Raw genomic sequence first — 16,858 nt, 5'->3', positions numbered from 1 at the left:
AGAACTCTAATTACAAAAATAACAGATCAAGTGTCTTAAGGGAAATGCCAGGTACCTCCAAGTCTGTATTATATTTTTATCTCTAATTTCAATCTTTCTCATCAATCTATCCTTCACTGTACCAAGGTTATTTTTTAAAAACATGGATTTCAAAATTTTACCGTGATGCTTAAAATACCTCCAATATCTTCCTTTAAACTCTCAGCGAAGTCCAAATTCCTTGGCCTGGCTGTTAAGCTCATTCCCTGCCTGGCCTTAATTACACTTCCAATCTCATCTCCTACCATGTTCTCCATGCACCTTGGGTTCCAGTCACACTGTGTCATTCCCCATTCCTGAACATGCCATGGCTTCCTCCCTTTCTTCATCTCTCCAAGGCATAGAGGTCAAAGCCCTGGAAGGACATCCTTTGACCCTCAGATCATTAAGTCCTCAGTCTTTTCCTCTGCCATGGCACCTCTATCATATTTTACATAAGGTGAAGACGGTGTACTTTAAGAATCTGTACGATGGTATGTTGCATAACAGTTTCCTTCCCCCAAGAGACTGTGAAAGCCTTGCAGTCAGCAGGTGATTTCTTATGCATCTTGATAACTGTCTCCCAGCATGGTACCAGGGGTGCAGCAGGTAGAACATAAACGTTTGTGGCTATGATTATACCACAGGACTCCTGAAGAGTGAGTCCTTCTGCTGATGGGAGGAAAAGCTTCTTGACAAAGAGAACATGCGGTCTTAAAAAGAAACCAGAGAGGCTCTAAAGGGGCACGGCCTTATAAGGCACGTATCTGGATTATGGTTGTTTGCTTCTTCGCAATTTGACCCCGTCCAAAAATCAAGGTGTGGCCAGCAGTTACGTAATTGTGCCCCCAACTCATACACTCGGTGTAGGTTACACGGCTTGCCTGAATATTCCCTAATAAAAATAATTAACTTCAAAAATGAGTTTTCTCATTATTAGGGAATGAATAAGGAAAATATCTTTCCTTATTCAAGAAAGTTTGAAATAGCTGTATCCCCTTAGGAAGAAAGGTGACGAGTAAAAGTTCAACTGTTATATTGTTTTAGGTAGACACTTAAAACACTCATCTATTAATCACCAATAATTAAGCTAAATTCATCCATGCAATGACAATCTGTAAATATGCAATAAGTGCCAGTGAACGTAAACTGGAAGGATATAAGACATTCCAGCTAGAAGTAGCAGATAATAGACCAGCTCAGAAAATGTTTAGGCAATGGCAGGTAGTTCAATTTTGGTTTGAAGAGATTCAGAATGAATTACAGTGACTGGAAAGACACACTCCAAACGTAGTTTGGGGTAAAACCTTGTAGAATTCTGAACGCCATGATGAACCTGTAAAACACTTGTTATACAGGAGGGAGCTGTTGAGCAGTTACGAATAGAGGAGTAAATTGGACGAAATTACACATACAAAAAGTCAAAAAGTGAAAGGACTAGTTTAGAATCTATTGTAGTGGGCAAGAGGTAGCAAAACCCTGAATAGTGTGGACAGAAAGGACAGGGCAAAAAAGAAAGACACTACAGAACACTGTTAGAGTGACATTGCTAAATACAACTAATTTAATCTCCCTAAGTTCTAGGCTCAGTATCAATCTCTTGATATTGCTAATTCTACCTCTGAATTTTAGCTCTGGGGACTGAGGAAAGTAGAGTCTAAAACCACTCTGAGGCTTTGAGCCTACGTTTAGGGGAAGAGCTTTGTACCATCCCCCCGGAAATAGGCAGGGGAGTCTAAGAGATGAGCACGACCACTGATCTGCCCCCTCAGGGAACTGGGAAAGGAATGCAGTAGACAGGAAAGGACAGGCAAAAGAAGCAGATAAAGAGATGAACTTAGGGCCACTGCCAAGTATTCCACTGAAGTCTCTCCTCTTCCAAGGAAGGATCTTAAAAATACAATTTAAAAAGTAAAAGAAACTTCAGAGGTAGAATTAGCAATATCAAGAGATTGATACTGAGCCTAGAACTCAGGGAGATTAAATTAGTTGTATTATTTCTAGTAAGAATAATATTGGCCTGGGAAGGCTGGGGTATCAGCCAGAGGTCTAAAAAATAAAAAGGCCTACCAAGTCCTAGGATGCCTAAGACAACTGCCTTACATGTACATAATCCCACGTCTTAGTCACCAAATACAGTTTAGCTTCCTAGTGAGCCCGAATCCACACCTGATAATTCTATTCTCCAACTACTGGAACGATGCATTAGAGAATCAATGAATGCTCTCTGATTAAGTCATTCTTGCAAGCACTTACCATTAAACTTATTAGCCATTACATAAGCGCAATTAATTAGTTAACTAATTAATTAGTAATCATAATGATCACAGTGTGGAAAGAAGTCAGTATTCAACTAAACTATTTTTGGCGTCATCTAGGATCAGATCGCTCCCTCCATTTTATACTTTAAAAACACTTTCTGTCTCTGTCTCTTCCACGCATGTGTGTGCACACAGGCACACCTCTCATAAATTGAATAAACAAATACAAGCCTATGCAATTTTACAGCAAGCCTCAAAGCTCTGATACAGTAATTCCAAGTAATCCCAGCTTTTGTTCCCATCTGTATAGGTCTCATTATACCAACACTCCTGCAGATGGTGTCAGAAAGGTGAAGTGTCAAGTCCACAAAGGGGAGACCCCAACAGCTCATTGCTACTGCAATATCAATCATTGCTGGTGGTTTTTACTTTTATCTCCTTCCCTCCTTAGTTGTCCCACTCACACTGTCAGTTCAGTTAGAATATTTCACCTACACCTCACAATATGTCAAAAGGAAGTAGGCACACGCTGTGAAAAGCTGGTAATTTTATTGGGTTCCTTTACCTTTAAAAATCTGTTACTTGGTCAAGTCTGGTTCCTGGGCTTCTTTTTTGCAGGGAAATTGAGGCAAACATTTTTATGTGGTCCTCTGGTGCCTGCTCTGTACCACAAGAATTATATACACAAGGATCATTAGAGTAGTGTTTCGCCCATTAAGATATAATAACCGTCAGCAGGGACAAAAAGCAGATCCGTATCACAAATTCAAACTAACAGGCACACATAAAAACTATGTGCCTGCTTTGTAAGCACATGCACAGGGTCAGGGTCTTACACAAGAGGAAAATTCCCTCTCCGGGTAAGAGATGGCTTTTCACAAGACCAGGGTTACGCAGAAAGAACATGCAGGATTCTCTCAGCTCTCCGGTCATTTTTCAGCCCTGAACACTTCTATCTCCAAGTGTACTATGCCCAAATAAACAGAATGTGCTTGCTGTTCGAAGGGCTTCTAATTAGTAAAAAGATGGGCAGAGTTATTTAAGGGAGCTGTTCTCTTCGACTGAAGGAGCACCTTTGAGCAAGAAGCGTGGGACACGGTGGTGAGAAAGGCATATCTTACGTAGTCGGTTGAGATGAGCCAAAGCTAATCTGGTCATCCGAAGTGTGGGAGATGCCACAGGCAGGTATGGCTGGATTAGCTCACCAGGTTTTGGCTGATGGTGGTTTTGAGAATGATTTGTATGTAGCGCATTTTATTCTTCTTTTTATTTCCTTAAGTGACTGCCTTAAGCCTCTTGCACAAAGTGGGTATGTAATAATGTTTTGCAAATGGACTAGATATAGTCTAGTCCAGGCCAGGAAAGCAAAGTTTGATAGGGCTATCTGACTCTATTAGTAGAAATAATTTTGTTTACAATGTTAACTCTCGAACAGCCAACATAAAACTTAGCTGCTTTGCCCAAAATACTGGTATTTTTCAGAACTCGATAAAAATTCCATCAGTAAGAGAAAGAGAAAAGAGCAGGGAAAGACATATAGAAGGACTTGGCTTTTTGAAACTCTCATGTCACCTATATCCCACAAAACTCTGACAAACCTACTCCCTGACCTCTACAAAGGAAACGATAACATGGGGTTCATGGGAAGGGGCAGTAGTAGAATGTGAGAGCTGAGGAAAGGGAAGGCAGAAACATCTTCCCACAGTTTTCCCTCCCAACAGTGAGGTCATTCCTGAGAGCAAAGACCAAGTCTATGAAAAAACTGCAAGAAGTGGAAAGAAGGGGAGCCCACAGAGAGGGGTGTGGAGCGTGGAAGGACCACTCAGAGGCTAGGCCAGGGGACTGGACGGATCTGCTCCCACTGAAGAGCTCTGTAACAAGCCTCTTCAAAACGGTCATAGTTCTTCTGTAACCTAGACCTTGCGCTTCTCCTACTGGACACTAGGTTCCATCCCCAATAAGCACCAGGCATGCCTATGCAAACCCAGATATGCACAAACTCTCACTCTATGCAAGTATCCAAATGAGATGCTTAAGGGCACCATTAAGTAGCAGCTTAAAAGAATCTCTGTCCACTCCATCAGAGGGTGAGGACAGCAGGCAGACTTTACTGGGGATTAATACTTAATAACTGATAGAATTTATTGGCAGCTCCCTCTGTACCAGGCATTGTTCTAAGTGTTTTGTATTTAATCATATGAGGTGGGTGCGTTTGTTGTTTCTAGTTTTACAGATGATGAAACTAAGGCACAAAGTCACACTGCTTGGTTTCCCAAGCTCAATTCTACAATCACCCCAACTATCCTCCAAGGCAGTGGTAATTTACTGGACCAAGACTGTACTTCCTTCATCTTTCTTTTTTTTAAAATTATTATTATACTTTAAGTTCTAGGGTACATGTGCATAACATGCAGGTTTGTTACATATGTATACTTGTGCCATGTTGGTGTGCTGCACCCATCAACTCGTCAGTACCCATCAACTCGTCATTTACATCAGGTATAACTCCCAATGCAATCCCTCCCTCCTCCCCCCTCCCCATGATAGGCCCCGGTGTGTGACGTTCCCCTTCCCAAGTCCAAGTGATCTCATTGTTCAGTTCCCACCTATGAGTGAGAGCATGCGGTGTTTGGTTTTCTGTTCTTAAGATAGTTTGCTAAGAATGATGGTTTCCAGCTGCATCCATGTCCCTACAAAGGATGCAAACTCATCCTTTTTTATGGCTGCATAGTATTCCATGGTGTATATGTGCCACATTTTCTTAATCCAGTCTGTCACTGATGGACATTTGGGTTGATTCCAAGCCTTTGCTATTGTGAATAGTGTCGCAATAAACATACGTGTGCATGTGTCTTTATAGCAGCATGATTTATGATCCTTTGGGTATATACCCAGTAATGGGATGGCTGGGTCATATGGTACATCTAGTTCTAGATCCTTGAGGAATCGCCATACTGTTTTCCATAATGGTTGAACTTCCTTTATCTTTCATAGATGTCAGGCTACAAATAATCATTCCACCTAAAATCCTTACCACCTAAAAAAAAATTTCAATGAATTAACCAAGGAAGAACAAACTACCCAAAAAAGGCTACAAAGAAATCCTGGTCTCTAAATGGCATCACATGCTTTTTATGTTAATCAGCAATCCCAGAGTGGGAACCACATACAGTCCATATTATGAAAATTTCAAGGGCAGGCATGGTGGCTCATGCCTGTAATCCTAGCACTTTGGGATGCCGAGGTGGGCCGATCACGAGGTCAGGAGATCGAGACCATCCTGGCTAACACGGTGAAACCCCATCTCTACTAAAAATACAAAAAATTAGCCGGGCGTGGTGGCGGGCGCCTGTAGTTCCAGCTACTAGGGAGGCTGAGGCAGGAGAATGGCGTGAACCCAGGAGGCAGAGCTTGCAGTGAACCGAGATCCCGCCACTGCACTCCAGCCTGGGCGATAGAGCGAGGCTCCGTCTCAAAAAAATAAAATAAAATAAAATAAAATTTACTTAGTATATACATTCATAGTTTCACCATTATTTAATTCATGCTAATATGTAGTTCACTTCTAAACGCTATTTTTGACATATGCAATAAAATGATTAAGCTTTAATCTTTGTTACAAACTATTTGCAGTTCTTCAAAAATAGTCAATATTGCAGCTAAGTCACAGGAGACAGAATTTCTCAAAAAAAAAAAAAAAAAAGAAACCTGGAACTTGAAAACACCTTATCTTAAATAAAAAGAAAACAAAATCTCTAGTAACATAAAGTCTAATTTTCTTGAATATATAGCAAAAAATTGTAATTTTACACTGCATGCCAAAATTGACTAAAAAGGAAAACTAAGGCACACAGCACATGAAGAAACACAAACAAAAGTTGCATCCAAACAGACTAAAAAAAAAACAGAGAGAATATAGTATAGTTTATAATTTTATCTAAATTGCTAAATGCCTGCTACTGTGTCACGTTAACCTGGGTTCTGATGGACTAAGAGACAAGTATAAAACACACAGTGAACAGGAGCTGTCTGGGAGGTGGGAGAAATGGACGATCGCGAAAGGGATATTTAACCTATTACAAAACTTCCAAATCACTCAATCTCGTAAAGCAAAAATCCCAATTCTCGCCTAAGTCCAGGCATGTACTATGCCTGAAGTTGCCCAAGGTCTCCTTTTATAGGTACAATTAAAATTGTCCATGGTTCAAACCTCAAAGAAGGGCATAGAGCATACAATTCACAAAACTTCCCCTTCTATATCCCCTCTATTCTCCAGAGGGTAGTGGAATGAGAAACAGTTTGGGCTAAGCTGCTTCTGTTTGTCCATTAGTTCTGGTTCTTTCAAGCCAAAATTACATTCCAGGCAGATTGGATGGTCTCAGCCAGTTGCCTGAAGGTAAAGTACAAAGAAATGCCACGCTCTGCTTTCTGGACTCAGCTCTGCGAGTGAAGGAATGCAGAACGGTTTAGAAAGGGTAGGTGGGAGCCCCACTGCTTAGGTGTTTTAGACGCAGCGGGAGGGAGGAAAAGGTGAAAAAGGAAAGGAAAATATTAGAGTGACTACTTATATTTATCTAACATTTAAAAAAATTTAGTTCTACCTATAGTTAATAAGTTAATTGAAACTGCCGATTTATTTAGTCTGTATGTCAGCAGGTCAGAATCACACGGCACTTTTGGTGGATAAACTCTTTCAGACGTGGCATCCTCACTTGTTCCTTTGCTTTCACCATATTGTGATGGGGGGGTAATAAATGAAGTTTTCTTATTCTAAAATCTGGTTTTAACTACACTTCACAAAATAAACAAGTTGGCTTCAAAAGCCTCCTGCGGTGAAACCCCAGGTTTAAGATAATCCGTCAACAATAGGAAAATGGCAGAGCAGACACTTTGGTTGCTAGTACAAACTCTTCATCAGTTATGGAAGCAGGTAAAAACGAGGATAGCCAAATGACGTCTGCCAAGAAATTGATCCCCATAAATAGAATTTATCACTAAGGCTATTGAAAATGTGGGTTTAACTTCACTATTGTTAATAATGAGACTCACTGTAATTGCATATTGAGCCTTGAGATTATCAGGTTGATGAGAATCCAAAGCCATCAAAATTAGCAAGACATTTAAAAATATTACTAATCTTATTTTAATTCATATTTTTGCATATACTTTATAACACACCTATTAGTTCTGTCATACACTTATATATTTTAGAAAATAGACCTTGAGAAGCATGCACTAAAACTTTTTACTGTTAGATGCGCATGATAAAAAAAATTCTGAAGACCAAAAGCCTTTTGAGCAGAAGCTCTTCTAGGCTAGACTGAGACTGTTCCTCAGGAAAGCCCTAGATAAGCTATGTTGGATTTCAGATGCCTTGTCAAATTCATTACGTTTTAGACAACTTGCATAAACTCTGACAAAGATTTCTGGCAATTATTAAGGCAAAAGGGAACAAGGTCCAGCGGGCATTCTCAGACCTGGGTTTTAGCCTGAGCACATAACTGACATCCCTTTTGTGCATTTTGAACTGAGATTCCCAAACAGAAAGAAAGCCAGTTGCAGTTGCAGCTGATCTCTCAAACTGACGTTCTGAACTAGTAAGAACTAAATAAAGAATGTTTTATCCTGACATTATTTAAATATTATAAATATGAATTCTGAGTGTATGGGAAATTCCAAATGAATGCCAGAAGGTTTCTGGCATCTAGTCTGTTGCAATGCATATAAACGTTTATATCAAGAATAGTCAACAGCAATTTTCTATCTCCCCTGGGATAAGAATAAGAGGAACTCACTAACGTGGAATGAAAACACTAATTTGCAATCATGCAGGCAGTCACTGTGACCAAGGATGCCAAATGCTTTTAAATATAAGTCATCCTATCTAGCAGATGGAAAATCAGCAGTAAGTAAGTAAATCACTTATTGAGAGTCTCTCCTGTGACACTCCTGAAACCTTCTTTCTCTACAACCAAGGCTTTTCCTTTAGTGATTCACTGTTTTCAACTTCAGCCGGCATATGGATTTGGCTTTCTTCTACAAGATATCAAACACTATCTTGGCTAGAAAGAAATGGATAAAGGTTCCTTTTGGGAGTATGTTATGTCTAACCTAGCCCTATCCACTTACCACTAGCACAAAGGTAGATTTTTAGGTGCTCACTGAACACTTACTTTAGCTGAGATGTTTCCAGTCTTCTCACACTCAAATCATCCAGAACAGAATTTACCTTTATGCTCCAAGCCCTGCTTTTACACCGGTGTTTTCAGTTTCTGGTCTGGGGCACCATTATACACATTCCTGCTGAAGCCAGACACCCAAGGTACAGCCAAATGTCTTCTCTACTACTCCTTGCATCTGATGTGAGCAACTGTAGTAATTCTGTCTCCAAATATCCCTCCTACATGGTCTCTTCTCTACATTTCTATAGACCTCGTTTCAGTTCTGACCTTTGTCATTTATCATCTGAACAAATACAATCCCTTCGAAAGGATTTCTCCACCTTCAGTCCTATTTTTGTTTATTCACTCAACAGGCACTTCACGATCGTCACCTGGGTGCCAGACACAGGTGCTGGGGATACATCAGTGAGCAGTCGCCTTCTTGGAGCTTATATTCTGGTGGTAGATGTAAATAAAAACATAAGTAGATGAACAAATAAAACATTAGTTGCTGTGAAGGAAATAAGAGTATTAAATTAGGATGACCCGTATTAGGGTGGGGGAGGACCTAGGAAGGTTCTCCTAGGAGGTGACATTTAGGCTGAAACCTAAAGAAAAACACCTTGCTACATAGAGAGTGGGGTGGAAACGTGTTTCAAACAGAGGGAGCGTGCAGTGCTGTTCATTCAAAATGTGTTGTGCATCCAACGACAAAGGTTAAGAAAAGTACTTGGCCTCTTTAAGAAATCAAAGAAGACCACTGTAGCTGGCGAGAGTGCAGTGAGATGAGATGCAGGTGCGACAAAGTGAAGTAAGAGATCTATGTTTTGGCCAAGCATGCAAAGCATCAGAGGCCAGTCTTCCATGAAACAGTGTGATAGATATTGTTGCATTCAAAATCAGATCACAACAAGGCCCTTCTTAGGTTTCCTGTCCCCATTACTGATGCAATAATATAAACATTTCTTGTGATGCTATTCAGGGATCTTCCTGGTCTGGATGCTGCTTGTGTTTCTAGCCTTCTATTCTAAAACAACCTACATTCATATATACAATCTATATACTCCAGCTGTGTCTCTCTCTTTTTTTTTTTTTCTTTTTTGAGATGGAGTCCTGCTCTGTCACCCAGGCTGGAGTACAGTGGCATGATCTTGGCAACCTCCACCTCCCAGGCTCAAGCAATTCTCCCACCTCAGCCTCCCAAGTAGCTGGGATTACAGGCTCGCGTCACCACGCCTGGCTAATTTTTGTATTTTGTAGAGATGGGGTTTCGCCATATTGGCCAGACTGGTCTCGAACTCCCGGGCTCAAGCAATTCACCCGCCTTGGCCTCGCGAAGTTAGGGATTACACACGTCTCTTTTTCACAGGTTGTGTTTCAGGCTCTTTCCTCAATTGGAAAAGCTCCATCTCTGTGTGATGGCCACTATTTCATCCTCTCAGACTTAATCTTAACTTTTACAGGAAGAGTCAAGATACTGCTCTGTTACTTCATAGCCAATTCTACTGTAATGTTGGGCTGCTTCACATTTCTCCCACCATCCTGGGTGTGTCTGAGGATGTTAGAGTCTGATCTTACGTGTTGTTGTAGTCATGACACCTGACACGGAGCTGGCACTCAATACAATTTTATGGAAGGAAAAAAGGCAGGCAAGCAGGCAGTTTTGTCCAAATGCACTGGAATAGAATTCACAGCATTCTGATCCCATGTAGTTTAAGTCTGTATTTTTAAAAAATTGAATTAAATTCAATGAACACTTGAATATACGACTTTTATGTGTGACACATTAGCCCAGTTGTTTGCAAACAATGCTTAATCATCACAGAAATTCCTGGCAAAGAAATGCATAAAGGAATGAACACTAGCCCTGCTCCTTGCTACCTGCCAGATGTTAAGACACAGGGCACCAAAACTCCTCTTCCTGAATGGACAGTGTAGGCTGTGCCAGGGAGAGCACACAGAAGTGCTCCTCTTACAAAAGAAGAAAAGAAGATTGCTCTTAAAGAGCCAAACCAGTAAAAGCCAGATGATCTATTTGTGGCGGATAATTGCAGACTGAAACACACAAAACTGTTATCAAGGTGACAAAGCTGTAATCTCAGAAAAATTGAAATGTCATTGCCATTTAGAACCTTGGAATGCCCGAAGCAATCCAGAATGCCTGGAAGTACTTCTATTCCTATCAACTGAGTAGTACACATCTTTCTGAGAATCATGTACTGTATTTTGTCTCTAAATCTGTTAATGCCCGTTTCTTTGCATTCAAGAAAATATTTACTGTGTGCTTATTATGCATATGCTGAAATAGTGATGAAAATGTCATTGTAATGGGGAAATTGGCAGGTAGAAACAAACGATGTGGAGAAAATGATGAACAGATGTGACTCAATTTTTTTTTGTCGTAAGAAATACTCTCCTCTAAGTGAATATACTGGCTTTCTGGTTTATACATCAGCTTCTTGTGAGTTTGGAAAGTACGAGTTAAGGCCTCCGGGCTTTGTGCACGGCTAAAGATGAATATACAACCACAGGGCTGAAGAACACCCTCTGAACTGTGGTCATTCACCAGGGCTGATCTGCTGTGAGATCCTGCCTGGCGGCCAGCTGGCCTCCTCCAATCACATCTCACCATAGCCCCTCTCACATTAAAATAAACCTTTAAGGCCAACATCAGCACAGGGAGTCCTTTCACCAGGGTGACAACACAAGGCCAAGTACATTCCACACACACGTTCAGAATGAAATATAACTGATACAGCCTGGGCTCCTAATGACCTTCAGATGCCAGTGTCAGTCAGTGACTCCAAAAGAAAACTAACCTCCAGTTATAGCACCATATTCATCTGGAATGCATTACTAAACGAAGAGATGGAATGGAGATGATATTTTAGAACTCAGAAGTCAACTTTGTGGTAGATCACAGAGGTGCTTGAGGAAGGAAAAAGAACAATAAAGTTCCCACAAGGCCTAGAAGTCTGTGATGCTACAGTCAACATTTCCGATGCTGAAACGGAAGTTCACTTATGCTTCGCAGAAGCATGTTCTTATCTAGAGTATGGCATTGGAAAAGGTCTGGATCCACAAATATCTTTCTCAACTCCCAACAAACATTCAATCTAATAAGGCTAGAATGCCATGGGAAAGTTCATAGTCCTGAGCTGGTAACTGGACTATCACATGACTGGAATGACTTCTATTCATGTGGAAATCTGACACACTGCAGCAGGACACGCTTAAAACAAACGGAATATAGTCTAAGGTTATACGGACATTGTGAAAACTCACATCCATGGCATTACACATCATGGTGATGAAATCAAGCACACTTGAGTTTCACCAGGCTCATGGAGACCACTGTCAAGATAAGACCCTTTCGTGATACCTAAAGAATCCCTATCTAACTTCAATAACTGCCTCAAAAAAGTCAGTCCTTTGCCAAAAGACTATAAACTCCCCTGAAGACATTTGTTTTTGTTTTTCCTTTTTTTCCCTCGCTCTAACATCACATTCTTCTGATGTGAATTTATCAGAAACTCAATTCTTCTGGAAGATCTCACTTTAGATTCTTCTAAAGTCCCTGAAAAATCCCATTCTCATTTCAGTGACAGGCCTTTTTAGCCACCCTCTGCCAAACTCACTTTATCTGAGGTTTAATATTCACACTTACGTATTCAGCTCTGTTAACAAACTTAAATATTAAATAGCTTATTTGAATGCTCTGTGACTATCATTTAAGATGTTTTAGTTTTTTGTGGAATTTTTAGTTTTTACAATGTAGTAAAATTTTAAGTCCCTAACAAAGCTCCCTTGAATGGAAAAGTAGCAGGTGATGTGAAAGTAACTTAAGTGTCTTGCAGGTCAGGAGCTGTGGGTATTCTGCCGAGTAGCAAAGTCAAACGACTAAACAACATCAACTGAAACCTAAAGGGCAGTGTGGTTTCAGATGTTCTCACTGTGAAACCCATACTAAATTCTACTGAAACTGTCTAAGAGATTGTATTATCATTCAGAAAATATAAGGGAAATGTCAATATAAAGATTTACATTTGCCGGGCGTGGTGGCTCACGCCTGTGATCCTGACACTTTGGGAGGCCGAGGCGGGTGGATCACCTGAAGTCAGGAGTTCGAGACCAGCCTGACCAACATGGAGAAACTCTGTCTCTACTTAAAAAATTAGCTGTACGTTGTGGCGCACGTCTGTAATCCCAGCTACTTGGGAGGCTGAGGCAGGAGAAGTGTTTGAACCCGGGAGGCGAAGGTTGTGGTGAGCCGAGATCACGCCATTGCACTCCAGCCTGGACAACAAGAGTGAAACTCCATATAAAAAAAAACTCCCCCCCACCCCCCAAAAAAACCCAAAAGATTTACATCTAATTAATTACTGAGAAGAGTGTTGTTTTCATGCGAGACACAGATTTTGAAAAGGTATGATGGGTTCTGGTCTACTTTCCTAGATACCAATAAAAATATATACACACAAAATCTCTTCTCTTTAAATGTCTTTTATCTAAAAATTGAGCCAAAGATAACCAAATAGAAATAACAACATTTTGAAACGAAAGCATTAAGAAACGATGATTTAACCAAATGAAGGAAAGTGTTTCTCCCTAGAAGTATTCCAGCTAATAAAGAAGAAATGATGGAATTAGTACATCATTTTTTGGAAAACTTCTAATGAAATAATGAATCTGGGAAAAGATCGTAAGTGCTCACTAACATCACAGGCAACTAAATATTATGTACTTCTTGATAGAAAACGTAATAGCATCTATGATGCATTCTTCCACTCAGATTAAGTCTCTAGATCAGACAGTTTACAGAAAACAGGGGACAGGGGCACATGATAAATAAAAACATAACAACATGATCAGCAAAATGTAAAATGTGGGAAAGTCTATAAGAGGAGTGACCTGGTTTCTTCAACAAATAAATTACAAAGGGGAAAAAATGGAGGGTAGAAACTTCTGGATTAAAACAAACTTGAGAGACACATCAAAGGCAACGCATGGAATTTGTTTGGATCCTCATTTAAACTAACTACAAATGAATGGATGAATTAATGAGTATACAAACAACAGGGAAATTAAAACTACCTATGTGATGATACTGAGAAACTGTGATTAATGTTTTTAAAGGAAGGATAATGGCACTGGATGGAGTATTGTTTGGAAAAGTATCCTTGGGCCAGGCGCAGTGGCTCACGCCTGTAGTCTCAGCACTTTGGGAGGCCAAGGTGGGCAGACTGCTTGAGCCCAAGAGTTTGAGACCAGCCTGGGCAACATGGCAAAATCCCATCTGTAAAACAAATAATAAAGTATCCTTATCTTTTAGCAATAGTGCTAACATTTTTAACCGATGACTTATAAAGCATCTGAAATTTGCTTCATAATAACCTATCTGGTGAGAGGAGAGTGTTTTCCGATAAAACAAGAGTGACTTGATGGTTCTGTAGCTGACTATTGGGTGTATGGGATTCATTAGGGCGTTCTAATTTTGTGTGTGTTTGACATTCTTCAGAATGAAATGTTTTTTAAAAAATGGAAAAAGTAAAACAAAAGTGATAGAAAAGACTTACCCTGTTGGATATCCTTCATTTCTAAATGTAAACTAGATATCAAGATTCCCACAGTTTGAGATCGTTTTCCATCCAATAATTTGATGATCTAAAATTAGAAAGAAAAAAAAAAAGAATACAAGCTCAAATGACCACACAGTCTTTCAGAAGGCTCACCAAAAACATTAAGATTTTTTAGATGCACTGATTGATGAAATAAATTGATACTGCATGCACTTTTCTTTAAATAATACTTAATGGGAAAGTAAGTTACCTACAATTATAGACATCTTACACAATGGAAGACATTTTACAAAATAAACACACAAAATTCCATCAGCCTAATACAAACACTAAATCTTTATATCTTACTCTGATCATTTTACTCAAGTACTAAGTTATACCAGCATCAAGATGTATACAATGTCCTATCCAACTTTTTCACTTATCACTGGAATATTTTCATGTCGCTACTGGTGAGAACACTTCATAGCCTCCAATCTTTTTAGTAATGTCATCTTCTGAGTGATTTAGGGGAAAAAGCATGAACATCTGAGTCAGTCACCAGCCATATGGCCTTGGTAAAGTGACATCCTCTATGAAATGATTTCCTCATCATGAAGGACTGACTGTATTTAGTCTATACTTTTATTTTATTTTGAGACAAGGTCTAGCTCTGTTACCTACACTGGAATGCAGTGGCATGATCAGAGTTTGCCTTGGCCTTGACCTCCTGGGTTTAAGTGATCCTCCTGTCTCAGCCTTCAGAGTAGCTGGGATCACAGGCAGGCATCACCACACTCAGCTCATTTTTAAATTTTTTTATAGAGACAGGGTCTCTATAAAAACTTTGTTGCCCAGGCTGATCTGATCCCAACCCTAAAGTCGAGTGATTCTTCCATTTCAGCCTTCCAAACTACTGCGGTTACAGACATTAGTCATTGCACCTGCCCTATACATTTATTTTAGAAATTAAATGACTATATGCAAAGCACCTAATATAGTTCTTGACATATATTTAAAGTTTTTTCTGTTTCACAGAGGTTACTTCCCATTTGCTATTAATTATTAATATAAACAATATAACACACAAAGCTATAATTTTAAATTAATTAATTTTTGAGATAGTATCCAGCGCAGTCACACACAGGCTGGAGAACAGTGATGCAATCACAGCTCTCTGTAATTCTGAACTCCTGGGCTCAAGTGATCCTTGTGCTCTAGCCTCATGAATAGCAAAGACTGTAGATAGGTGCAGGCCACCACGCTAGGCTAATTTTTATTTTTTTGATGTTTTACAGAGGTGAGGTCTCACTATACTGCCAATGCTGCTCTCAAACTCCCGGGCCCAAGCCATCCACCCACCTTGGTCTCCCAAAGTACTGGGATTACAGGTGTGAGCCACCACACTTGGCCTTAAAATTATTTTTTATAATAATATGTATTTTTAAAACCTTCATAGACACTCCACATACCTCACTGCCAGTTATTTCAACCTTTACGAATATTCCATGGAGAAGTCTACACAGTTTTGTGTTTCTCCACAACTAGTAAACTAAATCAGCTCCCTAACAACATATCACGCAGCTGCCACTAAGGGAAAAAAACTCTTTTCTCTCATGTGGCAGGGCTACAAAAATAAGAGAGAAGCACTCACAAAACACAAATCTTACAAATGTTTTTAATGTGCTTTGCTGGTTAAAATACAAACTAGGCTGAACAGATGTGCTTTCCTTCCCACCTAGGTACTTACAGAATTGCCAAACTACTGTGAAGACACAAGACTAAACAGTAACAAACATCTACACTTGTATTATTACTGTAATAGCTGAGTTGCTTGCTGGTTGAAAAATAAGGGATAACAACAGTTTATTCCAATAAAGATGATCTAACTGCCTAATTGTCTAACTACCTATTGATTGATCGATCTTGAATCAATTATTGCCAGACACTTTTTTCCTTTACCTGTTCAGAATGGCTACTTTCATACAACGATTAGACCTAAAATATAGTAAATACTAAATATTAATCAAAATGTAAGGGGGAAAAATCTCATTTTTCAGCCAATATTTTTAAGCATTTCAACATTCGCCTTAGAGAGAAAGATTCTTGGGGCACAGAGAATTTTAGGAGTTTTAAAGAGAAATAGAGAGGGTATTCAGTATTTTTAAATATGAAAACAAAAGCAAAAAAAAAAAGGCAATTAAGCATACAAAATGTCTTCCTTAAAAATGCAATTTCTGGCTTTTTCTTAGATAACCCAAATTTAAAGTCAAATGATTTTTTCATCCGATAAAAAAATTAAGAAAAGTCAATTTAGTTTTAAGTAACTATTCAGCCATGCACCCATTCAAAAAATATTTACTGTGCATGTTACGTTGTATTGCTTTGTATTCTGGGGATATGGAGGCGACTGAGACAGATCAAGTCCTAAGAAGCTTGCTGTAAAGAGTCAAAAAGGCAAATAAAAGCATCACCTAAACTAACTGGAGTGCAAATTCAAAAAGAGAAACGTTTTGGGAATTGACTAGATTTATTCTTAAGTGTCCAGGATGGTGACTGATACAACCACAACCATGGCATACACATCAATGACAAGGACACAGGAACAGGATCAAATTCATGACAAGATCACAGCTGGGTTGAAAAAGTTTCTTCAAATGAACATGCACCAAGCTATCCAGTTAGGGCTCCGAAAACTACCAGTAATATTCCGCCTACAAGAATAATGTACAAATGCACATTTCTCTGTTAGCTAATTAAAAGCAAGCAGGAGAGAGATCACGGGAGAGTAAAAGAGCAAGAAAGATATTGATTCTGTCTGTCCCTGAGTAAAAAGAGGTAAATGTACCCCCCACCCCAT

At 39.5% G+C, this 16,858-nt stretch overlaps 1 protein-coding gene across 1 annotated transcript in view; it reads right to left on the bottom strand.

Annotated features, from left to right (window-relative positions):
* Positions 1–16,858, bottom strand: part of FMN1 (formin 1) — a 385,253-nt gene that overhangs the window by 138,705 nt on the left and 229,690 nt on the right. Inside the window, exon 8 of the mRNA XM_011932729.1 lies at positions 14,017–14,104. Within this exon, the coding sequence (XP_011788119.1) occupies positions 14,017–14,104 (88 nt within the window). The remainder of the gene's footprint in view (positions 1–14,016; positions 14,105–16,858) is intronic.

Source organism: Colobus angolensis, unplaced genomic scaffold, assembly GCF_000951035.1.
Source record: "Colobus angolensis palliatus isolate OR3802 unplaced genomic scaffold, Cang.pa_1.0 Scaffold97, whole genome shotgun sequence".
NCBI lineage: Eukaryota > Metazoa > Chordata > Mammalia > Primates > Cercopithecidae > Colobus > Colobus angolensis.
The sequence above is the reverse complement of the archived record's forward strand: the minus strand, read 5'-3'. Positions and strand labels throughout refer to the sequence as shown.